The sequence below is a fragment of the Loxodonta africana genome, chromosome 24 (assembly GCF_030014295.1).
Source record: "Loxodonta africana isolate mLoxAfr1 chromosome 24, mLoxAfr1.hap2, whole genome shotgun sequence".
In the NCBI taxonomy this organism is placed as follows: domain Eukaryota; kingdom Metazoa; phylum Chordata; class Mammalia; order Proboscidea; family Elephantidae; genus Loxodonta; species Loxodonta africana.
The window spans coordinates 32,245,434-32,266,399 of record NC_087365.1 but is presented as its reverse complement, the minus strand read 5'-3'; the positions used below and the strand labels follow the sequence as shown (position 1 = coordinate 32,266,399).

Sequence of the window (20,966 nt, the reverse complement as noted above, 5' to 3'; positions counted from 1 at the left end):
TGCATAATGATGGTGGAGTCCCTGAGTTGTGGAAACAGTTAAGCAATTAACTATTATTCGAAAGGTTGGAAAGTCTAGTCCACCCAGAGGTGCCTCAGAAGAAAGGCCTGGCAACCTGCTTCCAAAAGGTCACAGCCTTGAAGACCCTATGGAGCTATTCTACTCTGCACACATGGGGTGGCCATGAGTTGGAATCAACGGCACAGCAACTGGTTTGTTTCATTTTTCTTCTCATCGCTACTTTGTGCAGCTGCAGGTCTCACCACGATGAAGCAGATGCTGTCCCCAGCCTTCGGGGGCCTCTTGGTCAAGTGGGAGAGTGAGACAGAGGCAGTGACAATGCAGCATGCTGAGTGTAAGAAAGGGGGTGAGAGACTCCACTGGCGGGAAAATACAGTGCCCTGCGCACTGATGATGGTGGGGGTTGCCAGGCAAACCGGGGGAGCAGGATGCCCCAGGAAGCAGAGGCTTGGACACACATGATCGAACACTGACCACGTGCCAGCCCCTCTTCTTAGTACTTTACAAGAATGGTGTCATCGAATCCTCAAATAACCTATGAGTGAGTGCTACATTATTCCCATTTCACAGGTGAGGAGCCTGAGGCCCACAGACAACTCTGCTCCCTTTCCACACTCCAGGAGGAATCGGCTGAGGCCAGGTTATGGGCAGCCTTGAATGCCAAACCTGGGAGTGTGGATGATTTCTTGTTGGCAATGGGAATCCAGCCTCGAGGGGCTGTTGGTGACAGTGTGAGACCGTCAGATATGGTTAAGGATGGGCTGGAGGCCAGTGGGATGGAAGAGAGGTTGGTGGGAGACCAGGGAGGGGCAGCGTGGTCCTCTCCGAGAGATGATGCCAGGGTGCCGGGGCAGGGACGTGGAGTGAAGAGGAGGAAACAGGGCTTGGTTAGGAGGTAGAATAATGCAGTAATAACGAGAGCTAACGGTAGCTGAGTGGAGCCCGGGTGGCATACCAGTTAAACACTCAACTGCTGACTGAAAGGTTGATCATTTGAACCCACCCAGTTACTCCACAGGAGAAAGACCTGGTCATCTGCTCCTGTAAGGATTAAAAAAAAAAAAACTTTTTTTTTTTTTTTTTGATTGCAGCCCAGAAAAACCTATGGGGCAGCTCTACTCTGTCACAGGGGTCGCTGAGTCGAAATCAACTCGGCAGCACCTAATAGCAACAACAATAATTGAGTGCTTTTTATGGGCAAGTCATCATCCTGAGGGCCAACTTAGCCCTCAAAACCCTATTACTGTCTTACTATCACCCCTATAAGGACCCCTGGTGGTGCAGTGGCTGCTAACCATTTCAGCAATTCAAATCCACCCAGCCAATCCATAGGAGAAAAGATGTGACAGTCTGCTTCCATAAAGATTCTAGCCTTGGAAACCCTATGAGCAGTTCTACCCTGTCCTATAGGGTCACTGTGAGTAGGAATCAACTTGACAGGAGTGGGTTTTTTTTTTTTTGGCTTATCATCCCTGTTACTGAGAAAACTAGGCTGAGAAAGATTAAATGACTTAAGCCAGGCCATATGGCTAGTCAGCAGGCTGGATGGGATTTGCACACAGGCAGCTAACCCTTCAGCAACTTATGTAGCCTCTATGCTAACCTGGATGGGAGTCAGTAGATATCTGCAAGTGAGAAAGGAGTTGAATTAAACCCCAACATCGTACAGCACTGAGCCTGGCATGTAGTGAGTACCAATCAATGTAGGGTAGATGGGTGGGAGGGTTGGAGGGAGGAAAGAAGAAGAGGGCAGATAGTCAGGTGAATAGATCGGATGACAGATGGATGAAGCAAATGGATGGGTGAATGGGTGGGAGGATGAATGGGTGACTAGATAGAGATGGATGAGGATGGGTAGGTGGATGGAAAGATGGGCCCAGGGCCATGCCTAATGGTAGACAAACCTCCAGATAGGTTCCAACTCTTCTCTGCATGTCCCTCAACCCCAAATCCTCTGATTCAACTACCAAAAGCTCATTGGTACTTTTTCAACTCAGTCCCACTCAGTGCCAACTTGGAGCCATTCGCCAGAACCAAGGAGGCCCATCCTAAGCAGCAGGGAGGAGCCCAGTGCCAGGAGACAGGATCTGCAGATTCCCACCCCAATTCTGCTGCTGTGTGGCCTTGAGCCAGTCAGATCCCCTCTCTGGCTTCCGTTTCCCATCTGCACTGAGAGCATTTGGTACAGCTTTGCTCTGATGTCTGTCTTGAGATGTGTCCACATCTGATATACAGCCAGCGGGGATCCTTCCAGGGCAGGACGAGTCTCATTCATCCTTGCATCCTTGCATTCTGGAATCCCAGTTCCTTTTCTCTCCAGCAAACACCTATCCATCCTTCAAAATTCAGCTCAGATGCCACTTCTGAGAAGCACCAAAGGCACAGAGACAGAGAGACATAGACTCAGACAGACTTAGAGAGACAAAGAGTGATGGCGTGAAAGATAGATTTGGATAAACAGAGAAAGAGAGAGAGAGATCAAGGCAGGGAAGAGGGTGAAGGCAGGACAGGACACAGAGGCTGCCCAGGCCAATCAGGTAAGTTTGGGACTCAAAGCTACAGTAACTAGGCACAAGTGCCCTCACCTCCAGGCACTCCTGCCTGAGGCTGGGGAGGGCATTGAAGGCAAATGCCGGGGCAGCCCCTGTATGACGGAGAAAGAAACCAGCCAGGAGGTACTGAGATAGGCAAGCAGTTTATTGAAAGCTCAAGACTTGCCACTGAGGCCCCAGAGCCTTCTCGAAGGCAGAGTCCTGTGGCTAGCCCTGCAGTCCCCACCCAGATTGGGGCAGAGTTTCAGGGCCAGAGTGCCTGGGTAGGCCTAGTGGAGAGGGGACACTGATGACTGATGCTCTCACCAACACAGACTAGAGTTAAAAAAAAAAAAATTTTTTTTTTTTTTGGAGACTGGGAGGGAAATTGAGGCAGAGTGGGCAGTGGACAGGACTCTGGAAGTCAACAGGAAGGGATGGCGGCCACCTCCCCACCTCACGATGCCACGGTCAGCACAACGGCATTCTGCAAGGAGCAAGAGTTCTCTGTTAGACCCCTGTCATACCCCATCCCTGCAGTCAACTCTGTACCCTCCTCCCTGGGCCCTAGGGTTAGCACTGAACCTGGAACCCAGTAGGCACTCATTAAATATCTAGGAAACAGATGCATGAATGGGTGAATAAATGACACTGGTGTAGGACAGATTGCTGACTTTAAGACTTAAGGAGACCCTAGTTCTAGTTCTAGTTCTGCTGCTAATTTACTGTGTGACCTTGAGCCAGAAATTTGACCCCTCCCAGACTTAGACCTCCTCTGAAAAATCGGTGCAGAGTTCTCTAATCTGCCTACTCCCAGGGCCATTCCAAGGCTCAAAACTGTGCTGGGTTGAGAAAGATTGTGAGGTCATGTTTATACTGAGCAAGAAAAAGTATCATGGTAGATTAGCCATGTCTGCCACAAGCACAGGATAAAGGAGAGACAGCCCATGTATTCGCCACCTCAGGACCAAGGTAACTCTGATTCTGTGAGAATCTGAAGTTCCATCCTTGTAGACCAGAGTATGTGTCTGAATTCAACAGGAAAGAACTCTGTGACTGATTAGCAGTGTTTGCCATGAGCAAGGAAGGGGTGAGAGCACACATATCATGTATTTGCCATCCCCAAATTAAGAACTTTTAATTCTCTGAGCAATTTAGAAAATGGTGCAGGCTAAAGGGTGAGGCATAGAATTCCCCTCATGGATTTTAAGCAGGGCCCCCTATAGACAAGCTAAAGGCTCATTTGGGCCAAGTCTGCATGGGAAACTCACCTCTATGATCTCCAGGGCCGCATTGGCAAAACTGACATTGAGAACCTTAGGCAGGGGGATTCCAACATTCACATCCACTGTGAAGAGGGAATGGTTGAAAGCAAAGGTATATAGAGGGCTAAGGTGACCTATTTCTACCACTTTCCTTAAACCAGCCATTTCTTTTCTTCAGGACTCAGTTTTCCTGTTGGAAAACTCCTATTCATACCTCTAAACCCAAACAAAAATGTTCCTTTTCTATATTGTCATCACTGGCTCACCTCAGAAAAGCCTCCTTGAAGCTCCCTCGGCCCCTCGTACATCCTGGGTCATCTATAGTCTAAACATTTATTTATATAACTATTTCCCACTTGATTAGGAGCTTGAGAACAGAACCAGGTTAGACGCATCTAGACCCATCTCTGACCCAGAGCTCAGCATGATGTAGGTACTAATCAATGTTGTTTGAATGAAAACATTGGTGCCTCAGTTTAAGCATCTTAGCAATGGGAGGACCTCAGTGTCCCCATCGGAACAATGAAGAGAGGGAGTAAATCAGACAATCCCAAGTTCAGATACTCCATATATCCAAGAAGACAATTAAGGCTACCCATACCGTTGAGCTTCGGCACGTAGGCCGCCCGGATCACATTGCTGAGCCATTCCTCTAAACGGGACGCCTGCAACAGAGCACACGGAAGGCTTCACAGGGAGCAGCTCACCCCTTCCCAGGGAAGGAAATCCAGAGGTCCACCTGCCCCAGACTCCCTCAAGCCTGGAGACATGGCTCCTGGTGGCAGTACGGCTTATTCAGGTGGGTTGTCCACCATCACCCCAAAGGTGACTCTGATTTAGGCCAGCATCAGCCTCGGAAGGAGATTGGAAGGGGCACCTTCCTAAAGGAAGGGTCTCCAGGGGCTGGAGGGGGCAGTGCCTGAGAAAGAGGGAGAAAGATGCCCAGCTCTCATAGAACTCTGTGAGGTCAGACCTCAGTCAGTTTGGGGACCCTTAAAATGTTCTAGAACCTGAGGCCATCATGAGATTCCAGAACCTCAGAACTCTGGGAGAAGCAGGAACCTCAGGGCTCTGTAGGGCTCTGAAATTTTAGAACTTCCTGAATTTGGGAAATGTATTATTTTTACTATGAAAAGTTTCAGAGTTTTAGACCTTTGTGAGGTTCTAAATGTTTACAACTTTGTGAGGTTCCAAGACCTTGGAAGATCATGAAATTTACTTTTCTCAGTGATCACTGTTTTACACACACACACACACCCCTGTGCTGATATTTGCCCGCTCTGTCTGGCTTGAGCAAAGCCCAAACTGAGGCCAACTCAACCATATGAACCGTGATTCATCCCCACCCCCGTTCCAACCCCCACCTAAAGACCCTCACCACCACCAAGCTGCTCACCCTCCCAGGAACTTACATCGAAGGCCTGGGAAAAGGAGGAGGCCAGCTTGACCCTGAGCCTGATGGAGAGGAAACAGATATGAGGGGCCTGGTTCCCACCTCCAGCTGCTGAGAGCCACCCTGCTCCCCAATGAGCTCCACCCTTGGCCTGCCCCAACCACAGCTCACAGGGATCAGGAAACAGGGGTACAGGCCCAACTCTCCCTCTATCCAGCCTCGACTCAGAGACTCAGTTCTCCTGCCTGTAAAATGGATCTGGAGCCATCTAACCTCACTTCTGACACATTCTGACTGTTTCCGGGACTCCACGGTCTGACTCTCAGCTGTCTGACCCTAGGCAAGTGGCTGAACCTCTCTGAGGAGTCACTCTCAGAGACTGAGCGATAGACACAGGATGCCCTGCATGGAGCATGAACTCACTAAATAGGCAGCAACACACCGATGGACCACAGCTGGCCCAAGTGCAGGTCCAGAGCTGGGCCAGAGCCAAACACGGGTCTCTACCTCCTGAAGGGCTGAGGCACGAACTGTCCCCAGGAAGAGGGAGATTACCCCAGGTGGTGGGCAAGGCCCTCTGTCCAGGGTAGTGACCAGGCAGCAGTGAGGGCAGTAGGAGCCCAAGGGGCCTGAGGGGGCACTGACATGGGGTCAGGTGAGCACTAGGTGCCTGTGGCTCAGGACAGGCAGATCCCAGAGACCCCTGGGAAAGCTCTTGCATCCATGCAGGAACAAACAGCCCCAGGCTCCGGGCCATTGTCAGAGCACTGGATCTGAAGTGTGGAGGCCCAGACTGTAGACATGGTCCCACAGACAACCCAGCACATGAGCCTGGGCCTATAGCATGTTCTACAACCTGTAAAGTGCCATATGCATGGAATGAAGGATTGCTATTGACCTCATCACCTCGGTTACTGTTATTATCATGATGTCTAATTACCATGATGATGGGAAAGGAGATCAGAGAAGTAACAAGTCACAAGACTAACAAAGCATTTTACAATATTCCAGGCCAGCTAGTCCAGTGGTTAGCATCTGGGGCTGATAATTCAGGAGTTTGGACTCCATTTCCTGCCTGGTTGGTGGCACAGTATTTAAGTGCTACAGCTGCTAACCAAAAGGTCAGCAGTTCAAATCCACCAGCCACTCCTTGGAAACCCTATGGAGCAGTTCTACATATAGAGTTGCTACAAGTCATATAGAGTTGTCATGTAGAGTTGCTACAAGTGGGAATCCACTCAGCAGCAGTGGGTCTGGTTTTTGGTTATCTTCCAGGTCTAAGTTGTGAGCAGCAGTGGGGTGCAGTGGGAGAAGCCCGGCTCTGAAGTCTCCCTTTCCGAGGCCCAGATGCCTCGTCCGTATAATGGGCTAACGTGGTCTCCCCTCAGGCAGGTCCTGAAGGCAAGGATGAAGCTGGTAGGACACGTGGACTCTAACTGATGCTCAATAAATGGGAGATGGGTCCTGATGGTCCCTAATTCTTGTACCTAAAGCTGAGCCCCAGGCCCCACATTACCTACCGTTCCAGGGACAGGGAGATGTGCAGCTTGGTGGCCGAGGGAGCCAGCTGGGCATTTAGAGTCATAATCTGCATGGGAAAAACGGTCAGAGGTTACCCTCAAAGTCATCAGAATGAGCTGGAAGGACAGGTCTTCCTAGGAGACAGGTGGCCAACAGTGAGCATCACCACCCATCCTTTCCCTCACACTTTCTGAGGCCCTAGTGTGTGTTAAGCTCCGTGCTGGGCACTGGGGAGGTAACTTAAAGGTTCTGGTGTTGAAGAACCAGAGCCTGAAAAGTGAGGGCGATCGGTGTGTACGAGAGGAAGCCTTAGGGCTGCAGAGCTTGGAGGAAACTCTCGGCCCAGCCTGCAGCAGGGGCAAAGGGGTTAGGGAAGGCTGCCCCAAGGAGGTGACACCTGAGCTGATTCCTGAAGGATGTGCAGTTAGCCAGGGAAGGGGGGAAATGGCACTCCAGGAGGTGGACCCTGAACAGACAGGCAGGGAGGTGGGACCTGGGCTACCTCAAGTAGCTGAGGCTTAGGGTGCAGGATGGGAAAGGCTGAGAATGAGGCAGGAGGGCATTGAATGCCAGGGTCAGGAGCTTGGCGATGGGGAACCAGGGCAGAAGGAGAGCAGGAAAGGGACCTGCCTCTGCCCAGATGTGTGTCTGAGAAAACTAGTGGAGGGTGGGCTGGAGGGAGCTGGAGGGTTGTCCAAGAAAGAGCTGAGCACAGAGAGCTAGGGAGAAGGGAGCAATGCCTGAGAGTCCAAGGAAGAGTGGACAGGCCTCCGGTCCACAAGATGTGTGATGAGGGAGCAGGTGGGAGTCTGGGCAGGCACTCAGGTATCAGCCCAGGTGAAGGCAATGGGGGAAAGGACTTTCCTGTGCTGTGCCACGTGGGGCCTCCCCTGCTGAAGTCAGGAGGAATCCCCCCGCAGCCTGGGGTGGGCCAGCCTCACTCAAAGCCCCAGCACCAGTCCCCTCTCCCTCAGCCACTCACCCCATTCAGCTCAAAGAGGGCTTCAGGAGTCTTTTTAGGGACATAGAACAGCACGTGGATGGCAGCTGGGATGGAGACCGTGGCCTTCTTGTTCTGGAGTGTGAAGGTGGGGGCTTCCTTCACCCGCAGCGAGAGCAGGAGCTGCTGGCCTGGGGGCAACTTCCCCAGCGCCTGGGGAGAGGCAGGGCGGAGCAGGGACATGAGGGCAGCTTAGACGCCCCGCTAATAGAATCAATCAGGCAGTCAACACTCCTGAGCACCTACTGTGTGCCATGCTGAGCACACACGTGATGCCTGAACCAGAGAGCCCTGACATTCTGGCAGGGAGACATCAACCCGTGGAAGCACCGTATCTTAGACTCCCAGTCTCACTCAGGGTCAAAGTCCTCACCCAGGCCCTCCAGGTCCTACATGATCTGTCCCCTGCCCTCTTCTCAACCTCACCTCCCTCCATTGGCCCCCTCATTCTCTCCTCTCTGGAGTCACTGGCCACCTCATTCACTGTTCCTCCAACCTGCCTGGCAGCTTCCACCTCAGGGCCTTTGCACTTTCTGTCCCTGCTGCCTAAAATGTTCTTCCCCAGATACAGCAGGGCTGCCACCCTCACCTCCGTTGGGCCTCTACTCAAACATCCCCTCCTCAGTGAGGCCTCCACACACACACGCCTGCTCCTAATCCACCTCACTCCTCCATTCTCCATTTTCTGTCACTGTTCATAATCTACTTATTTATTTGTTCCGTGCCTGTCGCCCGCTGCCTTCTCCCCCCGCCCCGGAATGGCAGCCCCTCGGGCATCCTCAGCACCCACCACAGATCCTGGGACATAGTATGTGCTCAATAAATATAAACTGATGTGCAGAATAAATCCTATAATTAGGAAATTCTGAGACACAGAATCATCACCCTCAGGACACTTGAATGATGGAATTTGGGGACCAATTCCTCAAGCCCAGGCTCCCAGAGTTGCAGGATCATAAAGACAGAGAATCGCCAGATTCCACCATCACGTGTCTGCAGGGTCTGGAGCCATAGAACCAGATGCAGAGGGGGTGCTGTGAGGTTCTGATGCTCAGAGGCTAGCGAGTGGAGAACAAAGGCTTCAGCCCCAGAGGCAAGTCCAGCCTCCCGAGCTGGAGGGACACTTCCCCCTCTGCTGCCTTCACAGGCCCCTGTGCTGCCGCCTCTGCCTCCCCCAAGTCTCTCAGCTACCTTACAACCCCTGCCCCAGGAGGTTCTTCTCAATGTCTAACCTCAATCGGCCCTTGCGCATGACTCCACCACCCTTTAGCCAAGGGACTCCAACCACATCCCACCAAGGGTGCTTTGAGTCACCACCACCTGTAAGGACTCACAGAGCTTGTCTTCTGCTTCCCTAAACTCAGCTGCCCCCTCCACCTCCTCCAGTGGAAACCCAGGGCCCCTGGGCCCCTTTCCAGCCCTTGTTAGAATCTGCTATCTTGTAAGGACTTGTAGTAGTCATTTCAACTTCAGTATGAATTCAGATTCTCACAGCTGGAAAGTGGCTAGTCCAGCCCCAGGTGAACAGAGAGGAAACCAGAGGCCAGGCCCTGCTGTCACATACTGATGCCCACCAGTCAAATCTCCCTGACTCTCCTCCTTTCTCTTCCCTCCCTAAGGCCAGCCAGTACACTGAGTCTTCTCTCTGGGGACAGAGAAGATCAGGACCAAGATGAAGTAAGGCAGTCGAGGGAGAGGGCTCAGTAAACTGCAAAGAATCCCCCCATCCTGACCTCTGCCTGATAGAGAAGGAAAAGCCACAGGATGAACGTTCAATTGACTTCCAAACCCCGATCTTTCCTCTCCAAGGAAAACCTACTGTCAGGAAACAATAAGGTATCAGCCATTCACACTTTAGTGTGAATTTGAACTCAATATTCAAACACAAGCTGCCTGGAGTGCTATATTAAGAAAGATTTTAGGGTTTCACTCAGGTGCATCAGATTTGCAATGATAAAAGCCCACACTCCCAAACAGGACAGGGTCACTCACCTCAGGGACCAAAGCTGCCAGGTCCGTGGTTGTCAGTGGGACATTGCTGGGAACCTGGACCCAAGACCAAATGGGAGGAGGTGTGAACACAGCCACAGGACAGGAATCTCTCAGCACACACAGAATAGTTCTGTCCACACACAATACCAATTACACATACATCCCTACAAACACCTCTGTTTGTTCTATCAGCCATCGATCGCTGAGTGTTTACTACAGGCCAGGCACATGCTAAGAGCTTTTCATGGCTTTGGTCACTTCACCTTTACAACAGCTCGAAGAGGCAGATGCTCTGATTACCCCCATTTTACAGGTAGGGAAACTGAAGCTTCTGCCTAGGGTCCTACAGCAGGTGAGCTTTTAACCAGAGCCTTTTTTTTTTTTTAACCGGAACCTTTTAACCACTCTACCATAGCTCCCAACCTGAAGGCCCAGGGACCAAATCTGATCACAGACATTTTTGCCTTTTACCCAGACGGTATTTTCAAAAACTACCGATTTGCTTGCAATATTTATACATCTGGAAGTTGCACACAAACTTGCTAGTTCCTGGCTAAAAAGTTGGAAAATCTGGTCACACTGGCCCTGTACTCCCTCCCCTCCAGGCAGCTGAGTGGCAGCCACACAAGAGATGGGGCCCAGGCCCACCAGTTCACCACAGTCCTGTTTCCCTCATCCTGCCACCTGGCTGCCCCCGAGCCCTGGGGTTTGAGACACCTGAACTCCATATCTTAGCCTCTCAGATCAGACTGTTCTCACAGAATAAACACAGACACACTCTCCTGGTCAGAAGGACTCTCAGATACTCACCCAGCACTCAGCTGTCACCCCTTAGGGGTAGGCAGCACCCAGGACGTGGCCTCTGAGATCCCTTTCTCTCACCACAACAATCGCATGCACACATCCATGCCCGCAGGCTGCACACACACACACAATCTCACACATGGAGCCTTTAGCTGACTATGGCTCCCCTAGCAAAAAGACACCTGTTTTCACTCAGGGCCCTGTCCCAAAATCCCAGAGGCCTTCTGAGTACTCTCTGGACCCCACCCTCAGGGAGTGACCAAGCCCTACTCCACTGGGTTTAAACCTCGAGTATGGAGCCCAGGAGGTCAGAGTTCACTGCCTCTGGAGAGGGCTGAGACCAAGAGAATACCTCTGGGTGGGGCTTCTGGGGGCTGGACCTTCCAGACATCTGTGAGGATGTGAGACAGTCCAGAATTGCGATAGGGAGGTCTCAGAAGCTTCAGAACAAATGTCCAAATGAACTTTGGCTCAGTCTAACCCTAGTTTTCTTCTCTCCAACTCAAATTTACTCCTGAGAAAGCAGTAGGAATGTTAACCATTTACACTTTAGTGTAAATTGTGGCTTCAACTCTGGAAGGGCTCATCTGGTGTAGGGATTCAGAATTGGCTTCATTTCATAGGCTAGTTCTAACCAATTGAATGTGGCTTCCTAGAGCGAGGTATTGAGAAGGAGTCAGACGTCTCGTTCAGGTTTAGCCAAATCGAGGGCCGTGATCGGTTAGCAATGTGTGCCACGAGCACAGGAGGGAGCAGCAGCCACGCGTATGCTGTAAACTTGTCCAGCTCCGAGGACAGAGAAGAGGGCTTGGCAAGGCTGAGCAGGGATGATGTGACTAGGTCAGTGCTGGCATTGCCAAGACAAAACAAGGCAGGGAACCTACATGCCAGCATTCCCTGCTGCCACACTTACCAGCTCAGGGGTGATGTCTATGTCGAGAGCACCGTTGGTCTGTAGGAGTCCAAACACGGTGTTGAAGAGGTACAGTGGCACCGTCACTTGGGATGTGTGGTCCTCCTTGGGAGGGACCTTGATGGGCTTAGGGGGCTTGGGAAAGTCAATGATGTCACCGGCCACGCTCTTTACGATGGGCTGCAAGTACAGGAGACAGGATATGGAAAGGTTACAGGGCTGCTCATCTACCCAGCCTTGACCCAGATCCCCTACACGGCCCCCCACCAGGTCCCCACCCCACACCCAGCTTCAGGCAGGGCCTCTGCACGCACTCACATTGATATCCAGCTCTATGTACTGGTTGGAGATGAGAGGCAGGGTAGCCAGAGAAAATTCCACGGACCCAAGGGCCCCAAGGGGCACCAGGCCTGCATGGAGTTGGGCGGCGGGGGGGCGGGGGGGGGAGCCAAAAGAAAGACTCCGTGAGCCCAGGCCCTAATAACAGTTTCTACTTCCATTTATCAAGTTCCTACTAAACACCCAGCACAGTACTAAATATTCACTTGAATGCTACTGTCATCCCAGGCAAAGGAATTCACCAGCTAAGGCCATACAAGCCACACAGTGACAAAGCCAGGATTCAAACCCAGGCCTGCCTCTCCTTCAGAGATGGTGCCACTAACCACATTGCTGCCCTGCCTTTCTCAAGTACCACCACAGACAGAGACACATCTGTACCAAGTTTTCTGTCCTTACCCTGGTTGTGCCTTCTTAAACTTTTCAAAACCCTTTTGTGAACCAAAACACATCTGTGTCTCCATAGTGCTCAGGGAGACTGGGGCCTGCTGTGGCTTTAAGCTCTCTGGGCCTCAGTCATCTTGTCTGTCCCGTGATGACGTTAGTAATAATATCTGTCTCATGTTTCTGACAGTGACAGATACACTGCAGATGCTCAGTAAAAACGGGCCTGAAGCCCCCACTAGACAAAGAACTGCAAGGCTCCAAGTCCCCATGCCCTGCTGAACTGCCTCAGCTCAGGACTCCACCATGAGGTGTTCTCAAAATGGCAGCCTCATCAGTGTGAGGAGAAAGTGAAAGATTCCAGAATTCTGCCCCTCCCCACTTCCCTTAGTACCCCCACCGGCTTGGCAATGGCAGGGAGGGGGAAGGGGGCACAGAGGAAGGGCTACCCCCAACTTACTCAGCACAGAGCCCAGGAGCTCATTCACCACACCCAGCATGCTGTCCACCACAGGGCAGAGCTATGTTGGAGGAGAGAGACATTGCAGGAAAAACAAAAGTGAACCCCAGCTTGGCACAGGGGCAGCTGCATTTCCTTTAAATGATTTTCTATGCGGTCCCAGGGACCAAGGCTAGGTGGAATGTGAACACTAATGGGGGATGCAATGTGTGAGACAGGGCTGGAACCTAGGCTTCAGCTTGAAGTCTTGGAAGACAGAGTGAGGACAGCAGAGGGCCAGGGCCCCCAAGCCCTGCTTACCTTTGTTATACAGGTCCCATCAGTAAACCCCAAAAGATGCTGGGCAGAGGGGTGACACATTTCAGAGGCTGGTTAGGGTGTGGGGACAAGGCCTTCCTTTGGTAAGTTAAAGGTGGCTGTGGTTCCCTTTGAGGTCTCAGGCCTCTTCTCTCATCCGCAGGTGGGCACAGAGAGGCCAGGCCCTGGGGTTCCCTGAGACTCCTAGAATTATGGCCCCCAGAGGGGTGCCTCCTCTCCTCCACCAGAGAGTCAGGCCTGGGTCCAGAGTGTCCACCATCCATGCCCCTGCATGTTTCCTGAAAACCCCTGTGCCATGAAAACCAGGGGGCAGGTGGTCAACTTCCAGTGCTCTGAGTGTAGGAATCACAGAATCTGAGGCCCCCAGTCCATCAGAGTCCAGCCCCTTCATTCTACAGCTGGGGAGAGCCAGGCCCAGAGAAGATGGGCAACTTGCCCAAGGCCACACAGCCCAAGGCTCACAGAGAGACAAGGGGGCTGTGGCAGTTAAGCTTAAGGCCCCAAAGCTGGGGCCTCTGGGGTCAGGCACGTCAAAATCGAGAGAAGGAGGCCAGAAAGGGCTGTGCTGGGCAGGAGAGCAGCCACCTTGGCACCAGCCTTGTATGGCCTGTAGGAAGGAGGCTCCAGGCTGGCTGGGCCGCCTAATTGCGCAAGAGAAGCCAGAAATCCGGGTTGTTAAGAGAAATTCGGGTTGTCAAGAGAAATGTTGGCAACGAACTCTTATTTTAAAAACCTCTTTTGAGCCACACAAAACTCATCTTCCAGCCCATTTTTCCAGGGATCCAATTTAAGGGCTCTGGTTTAAATGCATCCACCTGAGAGTGCCTGGGTAGAAGCCCCCCTCCCCACCTCCAGCGGCTGAGAGCTTCCCACTTCTGCTGAGTTTCTTCAAGCTCTGGGTAGCTCTGCTAACCTTCTTCCCATCTCTGCCAGCTCCATTGCAGACGTTATTCCCAAGGACTTACAAGGGAGGTATAGCCAGGCCTGGGGGCCAAGAGGTTGTGACACCCCCTGCTGGCTGTGTGGCCCTGGCAAGTCCCTGCCCCCTCCAGCCTCAGCGAAGGCAGTGTTGGGGTTGGGCCAGACCAGCTTTCCTCAAGGGTGGTTTTGTTTTCCCCAGTGGAAGCCGAGAAGGCCATGGACAAGGATCCTCGGTCAGATTAATCATAATGTGTCTAATTTCTGATGCCTTAATATATAAAAATTAGATAAGTGATTTTCTGGATGCAATTGTTAGGAACAGGGCTCAGTTTAAAATCATCAGGGGAATTAATTTAAAGCTAATTTAAAGAAAAAAATCAAGTCAATAATAATACGAGTGGCAAATATAGAACAGGGGGTAAGAAAATCACCTGAATTTGTAAGCAGTGGACTGGAGCTATCTGGAGCTGTAAACTCAGGACTCAGAGGTCTGGGGGCTAGACCCAGCCACAGACACAAAGGTGGCAGCCAGGGAAGCCAAGGGGCAGGCCAGGATGGGATTACCCAGAGGTGTGGAAGGGAAGTGCAGCCTAATCCGGCTGGCGCCCGGCTTTAGGTAAAGCTGAGTTGGCGGGTGGGGCGCAGCCCAGGGGGAGGAGCATGCCTGCTGCGGCTCCCACACTCACCAGTCCCGGCAGCACCTTGAAGAGCGTCTGTTCCACGACCGCAAAAAGTGGTGCGGGCAGCAGCCTGGACAGAGCGAGATGTGTGAGGGAGTGGCCATGGCATGGGGGAGCACCAAATAGGCGACGGATGATGGGAACGGTGGACGCTGGGGGTTCTGCATGTCTTCCACCTCCTCTCTTGGTGGGATTGGCTGGAGCTTTGGATTTAAAGCTGATCATGGGCCGTGGGGGGTTCCTTCTCCACCTGGCTTCAGTTTCCCCATCTGCACCAGGCCCGCCTCATAGAGTTGTTACAGCCGAGATTAAACTGTGTCTGGTCTACAGTCTGTGCTCGATAAGTGTCTGTTCTCTTTGTGTTCCTCAACATTTATAAACAAGTGACACGTGGGCCGAGAACAGCACCTGGTTCAGAGTAGGGGCTCAGAAAATATTTGCTGAAGTAATGAATGAATGAGGCAATAGCTTGAGGATGGGAAGTACATGCAGACCCACTCCGGTCTGTTTGGAGACCATGGGGTGCAGGCCTGGGTGGCAATCACAGGATCGCAAACACAGGCTGCCCAACCATCCAGAGCTCTGCTCCCTCCACCCCAGAGGAGTAGGATGGAGCTGCTGGAATTCAAGGAGCCCAAAGACCTGGCCTGACATCTCCTTATTAAGGTCCTTCCAGAGTCAGGCTCAACAGGGGCATTTAATATGGCTAACCCTATTCCGACTCGACAGCAGTGGGTTTACCCCTATTCCTAGAAGCTAACATGGAGCCATTGGATTGCCCTTCACTGTCCAGGGCCACCCAGCAAAGACTGGGGATGATTGGGGGTGCAGGATTCGGTCTGGAGTGTAGAAACTAATGGGGAGACACAAGGTGTAAGGCAGGGGAGAGGGCAGGTGCAGCTGGAGGTAGGTACAGAATGCTGGGGGAAAAGCCTTGGACCTGAGCTCTCAGACCAGCCCCATCTCCATCCCTGACTCAAACTCTGTGTATTTGACCTTGGGCAAGTCCCTTCACCTCTCTAAACAGAAGAGTAAGGAAGGGATTGAGTACTGAAGAGATGGGAGAAGAGATGGATGTAAAGGTGTTGGGACCAGCAGGGGGGACTCAGAGCCTTCCTGAACATCAACACCCCCCAAAAAAAAAAAACAAACCCACTGCCATCGAGTCGATTCGACTCATAGCGACCCCATCAAACCCAGGCCCCCATTATACAGATGGGGACACTGACACCCATAAAAGGGATGGAGCTCGTCTGGTGTCACACAGTAAGTCAGGGCCAGAGCTGGGTGTTCCGATGTGCCTGGAGAGGGGACTGGAATCCCTGCAGATAGACTCTAGACAGCCCCAGGCCTGCTCTACCTGGAGGAAGGGGCACCGATCCCAGAGGCCGGAAAAAGGGGAGGGGGGCGCAGGGCAGCCTACGGGCTGGGCAGAGAGGCCTAGCCTGTAGGGACCTCAGTCGGCCGGTGGAACCTGGCCGGGCCGCGAGGGAGGGTAGGTTCAGGCCCCGCCCAGGCGGTCGCTAGGGATGAACCTAGGGGACACCCCCGGTACGCGCGCGAAGCGAGTCAGGGGCGCGGAGTAGCGGGCTCGAGCCTGCGACTCACCCCGAGAGCAGGCTGATGTGGCCCAGGAGCGTGCTGCAGCGCTTGAGGATGAGGAGGGGCGTGCCTCGCGCACTCACGCCCAGCGCCACCCGCGACGACACGTTCACCTCGGCGACAAGCTGCAGAAGGCCCCCCAGGGGGCTGCGACAGACGCTCAGGGCGTGGCCAGGCTGCAGGCTCCACCTGCCAGGACGCGCCCCAGCCGCACCCACCCGAGGCTGCCCCCTGCCCTCCCAGCGGCCTCTGCGTGAGCCCTAGTCCCCTTCTTCCACCCCCTGCCTCACCGCCCCATTCTGCAGGTCCCTGCGCCTCTTCCATTCCCGCTGGCGATCCCCAGACACTGGGGTAGAAGCCCGGGGGATGGTAGGCTAGAAGTCCCTTGGGGGCAATGGGTGGAGGTCCCTGTGGGGTCGGCAGTGGGATGGAGTCTTGGGGAAGTAGTGGGGTGGAAAATTTCTTGAGCAGGAAGTAGGGCAGGCATGGGGAACAGCGGGGTGGGGGTGAGGGGGACAATAGAGTAGCAGTCCCCAGTGAGGCAGTGGGGTGGGTGGGGAACAGTAGGATAAGGCCTCCAGGGCAACTCACCCAGAGCCATGCAGGCCCACCTTGGTGTGCAGGCTCACCTGCACCCCAAACCCCGGCAGCAGTTTCAGAGACACCTTGGGCAGTGTGATCTCCTCAATCTTCAGCCTGGAGTGGAGGGCAAGGAAAGAGCCTTCACTCCTGGACACGCCAGCACTGCCCTCAAGTAGTGCCTGGACCATTCCAGACCAGCTAGGGCCCAGAGCCTGTCTTGAGTGTGCCCCCTTACCATCCCTAACCCATAGGGCCCAGTTTGGACCCCTGGGCCAGTTACCTTGCCTCTCTAAGTCTCTGTTTCCTCATCTGTAAAGTGGGGCTAGTACCTATCTCATAGGGATGTCACAAAGACGCGAGATGATGCAGGTGCAGAAGCTGATACAGCAGGAGCTCAATAAATGTCACAGCGTCATCATCATCATTGGAGGCTCAATGAATTGAAGTTTTCTCCCCACCAGATGCCCATGGCCTCAATCTGGGTTCAGCTTCTGGCTTTGATCATTCCTCCCCACCCCCACCTAGGCTCTCACATAGCAAACCATAGAGAACTTGAAGGCAGGGAAGGGGATAAGGAGGGACTGGTCAGGGCAGGGCTCTTTTGAGCAGAGACCTGAAGGAGGTGAGAGATGAAGCCATGCAGATACCTGGATTAGCCCAGAGAGACTACGTAACTTGTCCCAGGTCACACAGTGAATAACTGGAATTGACCCCAGAGCTGGAACCCTCAACCACAGTGGCGCAGCCCCATTCCTTTCTGCCTGGCACACAGTGGACTTGCTATCTTCAGACCCAGATCCTGGGTCTCCCTGCCCACTGCCCCCGCCACCTTGATACCTTCCACTGCCTGCTAACAACTTAGAAAAAGTCAATCTCTTGTCAAGTCCCTGAAGCAAAGACCAGATCCACTCTCCTCTAGGGCACCCATTAAGTGGGCAGTCAAGAGGCCCCACTGCAGGCACTCACCCGGAGAGCTCTTTGACGGTGCCAAAAACCCCTCCATAGCTCAGCAAGCCGCCTCCTCCGAGCAGCCCTCCTGAGCCCAGGAGGCCCTGGTTCACGGATGTGACCGTCCCCAGCACATTCTGCAGAATAGGCCCCCCAACCAGGGAGTTCTGGATGGCTGCAGAGAGGATAGGAAGGTTCTGGAAACTCCTAGGCCACCCCCAGGACCACAGCAGCCACCCTGTTCCTCTGAGCCTCAATCAGACCCCATTTTTTTAATGGGACTGACCCAGAGGTTCCATTCAAATAATGGAATCCACTGAGCCTGCACTACAGGGAGAACAGCCACTCACCCTGCATGACACAGGGAAGGTGCTCAGGAAGTGTTTGAATGAATTAATGAATCACATGACAATCCCTTCATGGGGAAAGTGAGGCCCAGAGAGAGGCAGGGACTTGCCCAAAGTCACACAGCAAATTGGGTATGACCAGGGCTCCCGACCCCAGCTGCCCTGCAACACCAGAAGGAAGGGCAGAACCAAAGGAGAGGGCGTATGGCAGCCACCAGCAGCATGATTAAGATAGAGGAGGCCATTCCTGCTCCCATGGGGCACCCCAGACCTGGCTCTGTGAGGCCTGTGAGAAGGGCAGAATGGAAGGGACCTCTCCGTGGATGTGGGGGGATTGGGGCAGGCCAAGGTGGTCTTCCTAAGCATTTCCTGATCGTGACTGCCCTACTCCTTCCCGAGACTCACCCTGAGCTTTTGGGCCCTGAAGTACCAAACACCCAGGAGAGTTCCGCCACCTCAGAAATATGAAGCAGAGACAGTGGCCTGGCCAGGGCCCTCCCCTTAACTTTCTCAACCCTCCTGCATCCGCATCCCAGAGCCAGACACAGCCCCCACACAGCCACAGCCCATATCTGCCCAGTTCACAGCTCAGGAGAAAGTGAACTAATCACCCATTTCAGTCTGTGAAACAAACTGCCTGAAGAAACTCAGCTACTTCCAGTGTCCCGGGAGAATATGCTAAGCAGCTGAGAATCTCAACCTGTTCTTATCTGTTCTAAGCAGGTATATTCCAGCCAGACCCCTCACAAACTGTCCACCTCGGGCTCACCTTTGCCGAGCTCATCCTTGTCGATCCGAGCGAGTGTGCCCATTGTCTCCAGCAGCCCCTGGCACGGAGTCGCTAGACCCCAGAGGAGAAGCAGGGACCACACACCCAACATCCTTGGCCACACACCTATAAGGGAGCAGAAGCAGGAGCTCCTGTGCCCAAGCCTTTCCCTGTCCCTTCCCCATCATCAACCTGGGGCCCTCCGTCCCACCTGGTGCAGCCCACGTCAAGCTTCATTCCCAGGAAATCCCTCTCCATCCAAATGCAAGCCACGCTAACATATGCGCAGCACAGTACACTTTCAGAATGCTCTGTGGTCTACAAGACACTTTCCAAGCTCCTTCTTCATTGCATCACACTTTACAGATAGGAAAACTGAGGCAGACAGAGGGAGGGACGAGGACTTGACCAAGGCCACAGAGCTAATCAGTGACAGGGTGAGAATTCACTCCTGAGTCCATCTGACTTCTGAGCCTTCGTCCTTTTCAGCCCCATGAGCCTGGGCTGCCCTCCAGACGGACAGTTACAGAGGGGCTGCCCCTTCCAGGATAACAGGACGAGAGATTTAGTTCCTGGACTCGCTTCCCATTGGCTCATGAGGCCATTTCAGAAGGTGCGGCTGATTAAGTACACTCAACACTTAGACTTAACTTCTTCCCCCACCTCCAACTCCAATGTTGTTGGAGAAAGGAATGGGATGGCAGGCAAGAGATTTTTTTAAGCCAAAAAACATGGCTAATTTACTAGTTTCATAGAATGGGATTTTTCTTTATGGAGTCCATATCTTCCCATCCAATCACGTATCCATGTACCCCTCATGTCTCCCTGCTTAAGCCCTTCAATGACTCCCCACTGCTCTTGGGATAAAACCCAGGTTCCTTGTCATTACCCACAAGGCCCCTGCCTGCCTCTTTGACTTCCTTAGTTTTCCTTAAACATGCAAAGCCCTTTCCCACCTCAGGACTTTTGCACATACTGTTCCTTCTGTTAGGAAGGCTCTTTTCCTGGTTCTTTGCAAGACTGACTGCTTGTCCTTCGGGTTCCAAATAAACGTCACCTCCTCAGTGAGGACTTCCTCTTTCACCTTGACTAAAGAAGGCTGCCTGTCAATAAATATTTCCCAGAGTATTTCTTCTAAGGCACTTATCTCAGTTTGCAATTATGCCTTGTTTGTTTGTGTCTTCTGTAAGCTCCCCAAGGGCAGAGGCTATGTCTAGGGCCTTGTGCACGGCTGTGCACTCTGTATGCTGCAGGGGACGCCTGCCAACGAGGCATTGTTGTTGATAGCTGCCATCGAGTCAATTCTGTCTCATAGCACTCTCATGCCTGCAGAATAGAACTGCTCCATAGAGTTTTCAAGGCTGTGAACTTTTGAAAGCAGATTGCCAGGCCTGAGTCCCAAGGCTCTCTGGATGTGTTCAAACTGCCAACCTTTCAGCTAGTAGTCAAGAGGTTAACCATTTTCACCAACCAGAGATCCTCCAAGGAGGAGAGCAAGGGTGGAATCCAGCCGCACTTTACTCTTCGTCCATTTGCCTGGGCACACAAGCTGTCTGCACAGAGAGGGCATCTTTTCCTCATTTGCACAAAGGTGCCCTACGAGCATCATAGGAACCAGGAGTAACCTTGGCCGTGACTGCGTTGTTTCCACCAGACTCATCCCAAAGTGTCTCCCTGTAAGCTCCAGGTCTCTCATAGAAGGAAGCGTACTCAGAATGGGAGACCAGTCAGCTTCCATGGCTGAGCCAGAAACAGGTACCCCTCGAGCCCTGTCATAGATTCTTGTACCCAGCCCATCCAGTCCTGCTATGACCTTGTACAACAGCTTCTGCCTTGCTCTGGGCCTCAGTTTTTCCACCTGTAAATTGGGATTCCCTCCCTCCTCCCGTTCATCCAGTTCCTTCCTAGGGATGAATTCTTTCTGTGCCCATTAATCAGATGGGACAACAGGAAGGTCACAGGGCCAAAGGCTGGGAAGGGGGACAAAGGGCTGCTTCAGTCTGACTTACCTGCTCCTGCAGCTCCACGAGGGGTGGGTGGGGGCTCCCAACCTCCTGTCAGCTCCTCCACCCACCCGGGCCCAGGGACTGCCCTTATATGCCCACAGTGTCTTGGAGACACAAAGGGGGCACAGCCGCCAGAAATCCGTCAATGTGTCATGTCAGAAGCAAATTGC

At 52.9% G+C, this 20,966-nt stretch overlaps 1 protein-coding gene across 1 annotated transcript; it reads right to left on the bottom strand.

The window, feature by feature from the left end:
• Window positions 1-3,009: 3,009 nt before the first annotated feature.
• On the bottom strand, window positions 3,010-19,781 carry BPIFB3 (BPI fold containing family B member 3). The gene is made up of 15 exons (XM_003411656.4): window positions 18,791-19,781; window positions 17,693-17,849; window positions 16,736-16,840; window positions 16,151-16,291; window positions 14,549-14,612; window positions 12,624-12,684; window positions 11,759-11,850; window positions 11,441-11,620; window positions 9,724-9,777; window positions 7,714-7,884; window positions 6,731-6,798; window positions 5,230-5,272; window positions 4,419-4,482; window positions 3,824-3,900; window positions 3,010-3,039 (listed from the first exon to the last, which is right to left on the bottom strand). Exons 1-15 carry the CDS (start codon window positions 18,900-18,902, stop codon window positions 3,010-3,012), a joined length of 1,419 nt encoding a protein of 472 aa, XP_003411704.1. The 5' UTR covers window positions 18,903-19,781.
• Between the last annotated feature and the right edge of the window lie 1,185 nt (window positions 19,782-20,966).

What these genes read in the sequence shown, in the direction of transcription:
- BPIFB3 (XM_003411656.4), bottom strand. Translation starts at nt 18,902, where the DNA reads ATGTTGGGTGTGTGGTCCCTGCTTCTCCTCTGGGGTCTAGCGACTCCG. An exon ending in ACCGTCAAAGAGCTCTCCGG is followed by an intron (nt 16,841 to 17,692) that starts GTGAGTGCCTGC and finishes CCTCCACTCCAG; the next exon opens with GCTGAAGATTGAGGAGATCA. An exon ending in CGGCCCTGGAGATCATAGAG is followed by an intron (nt 3,040 to 3,823) that starts GTGAGTTTCCCA and finishes TGCTCCTTGCAG; the next exon opens with AATGCCGTTGTGCTGACCGT.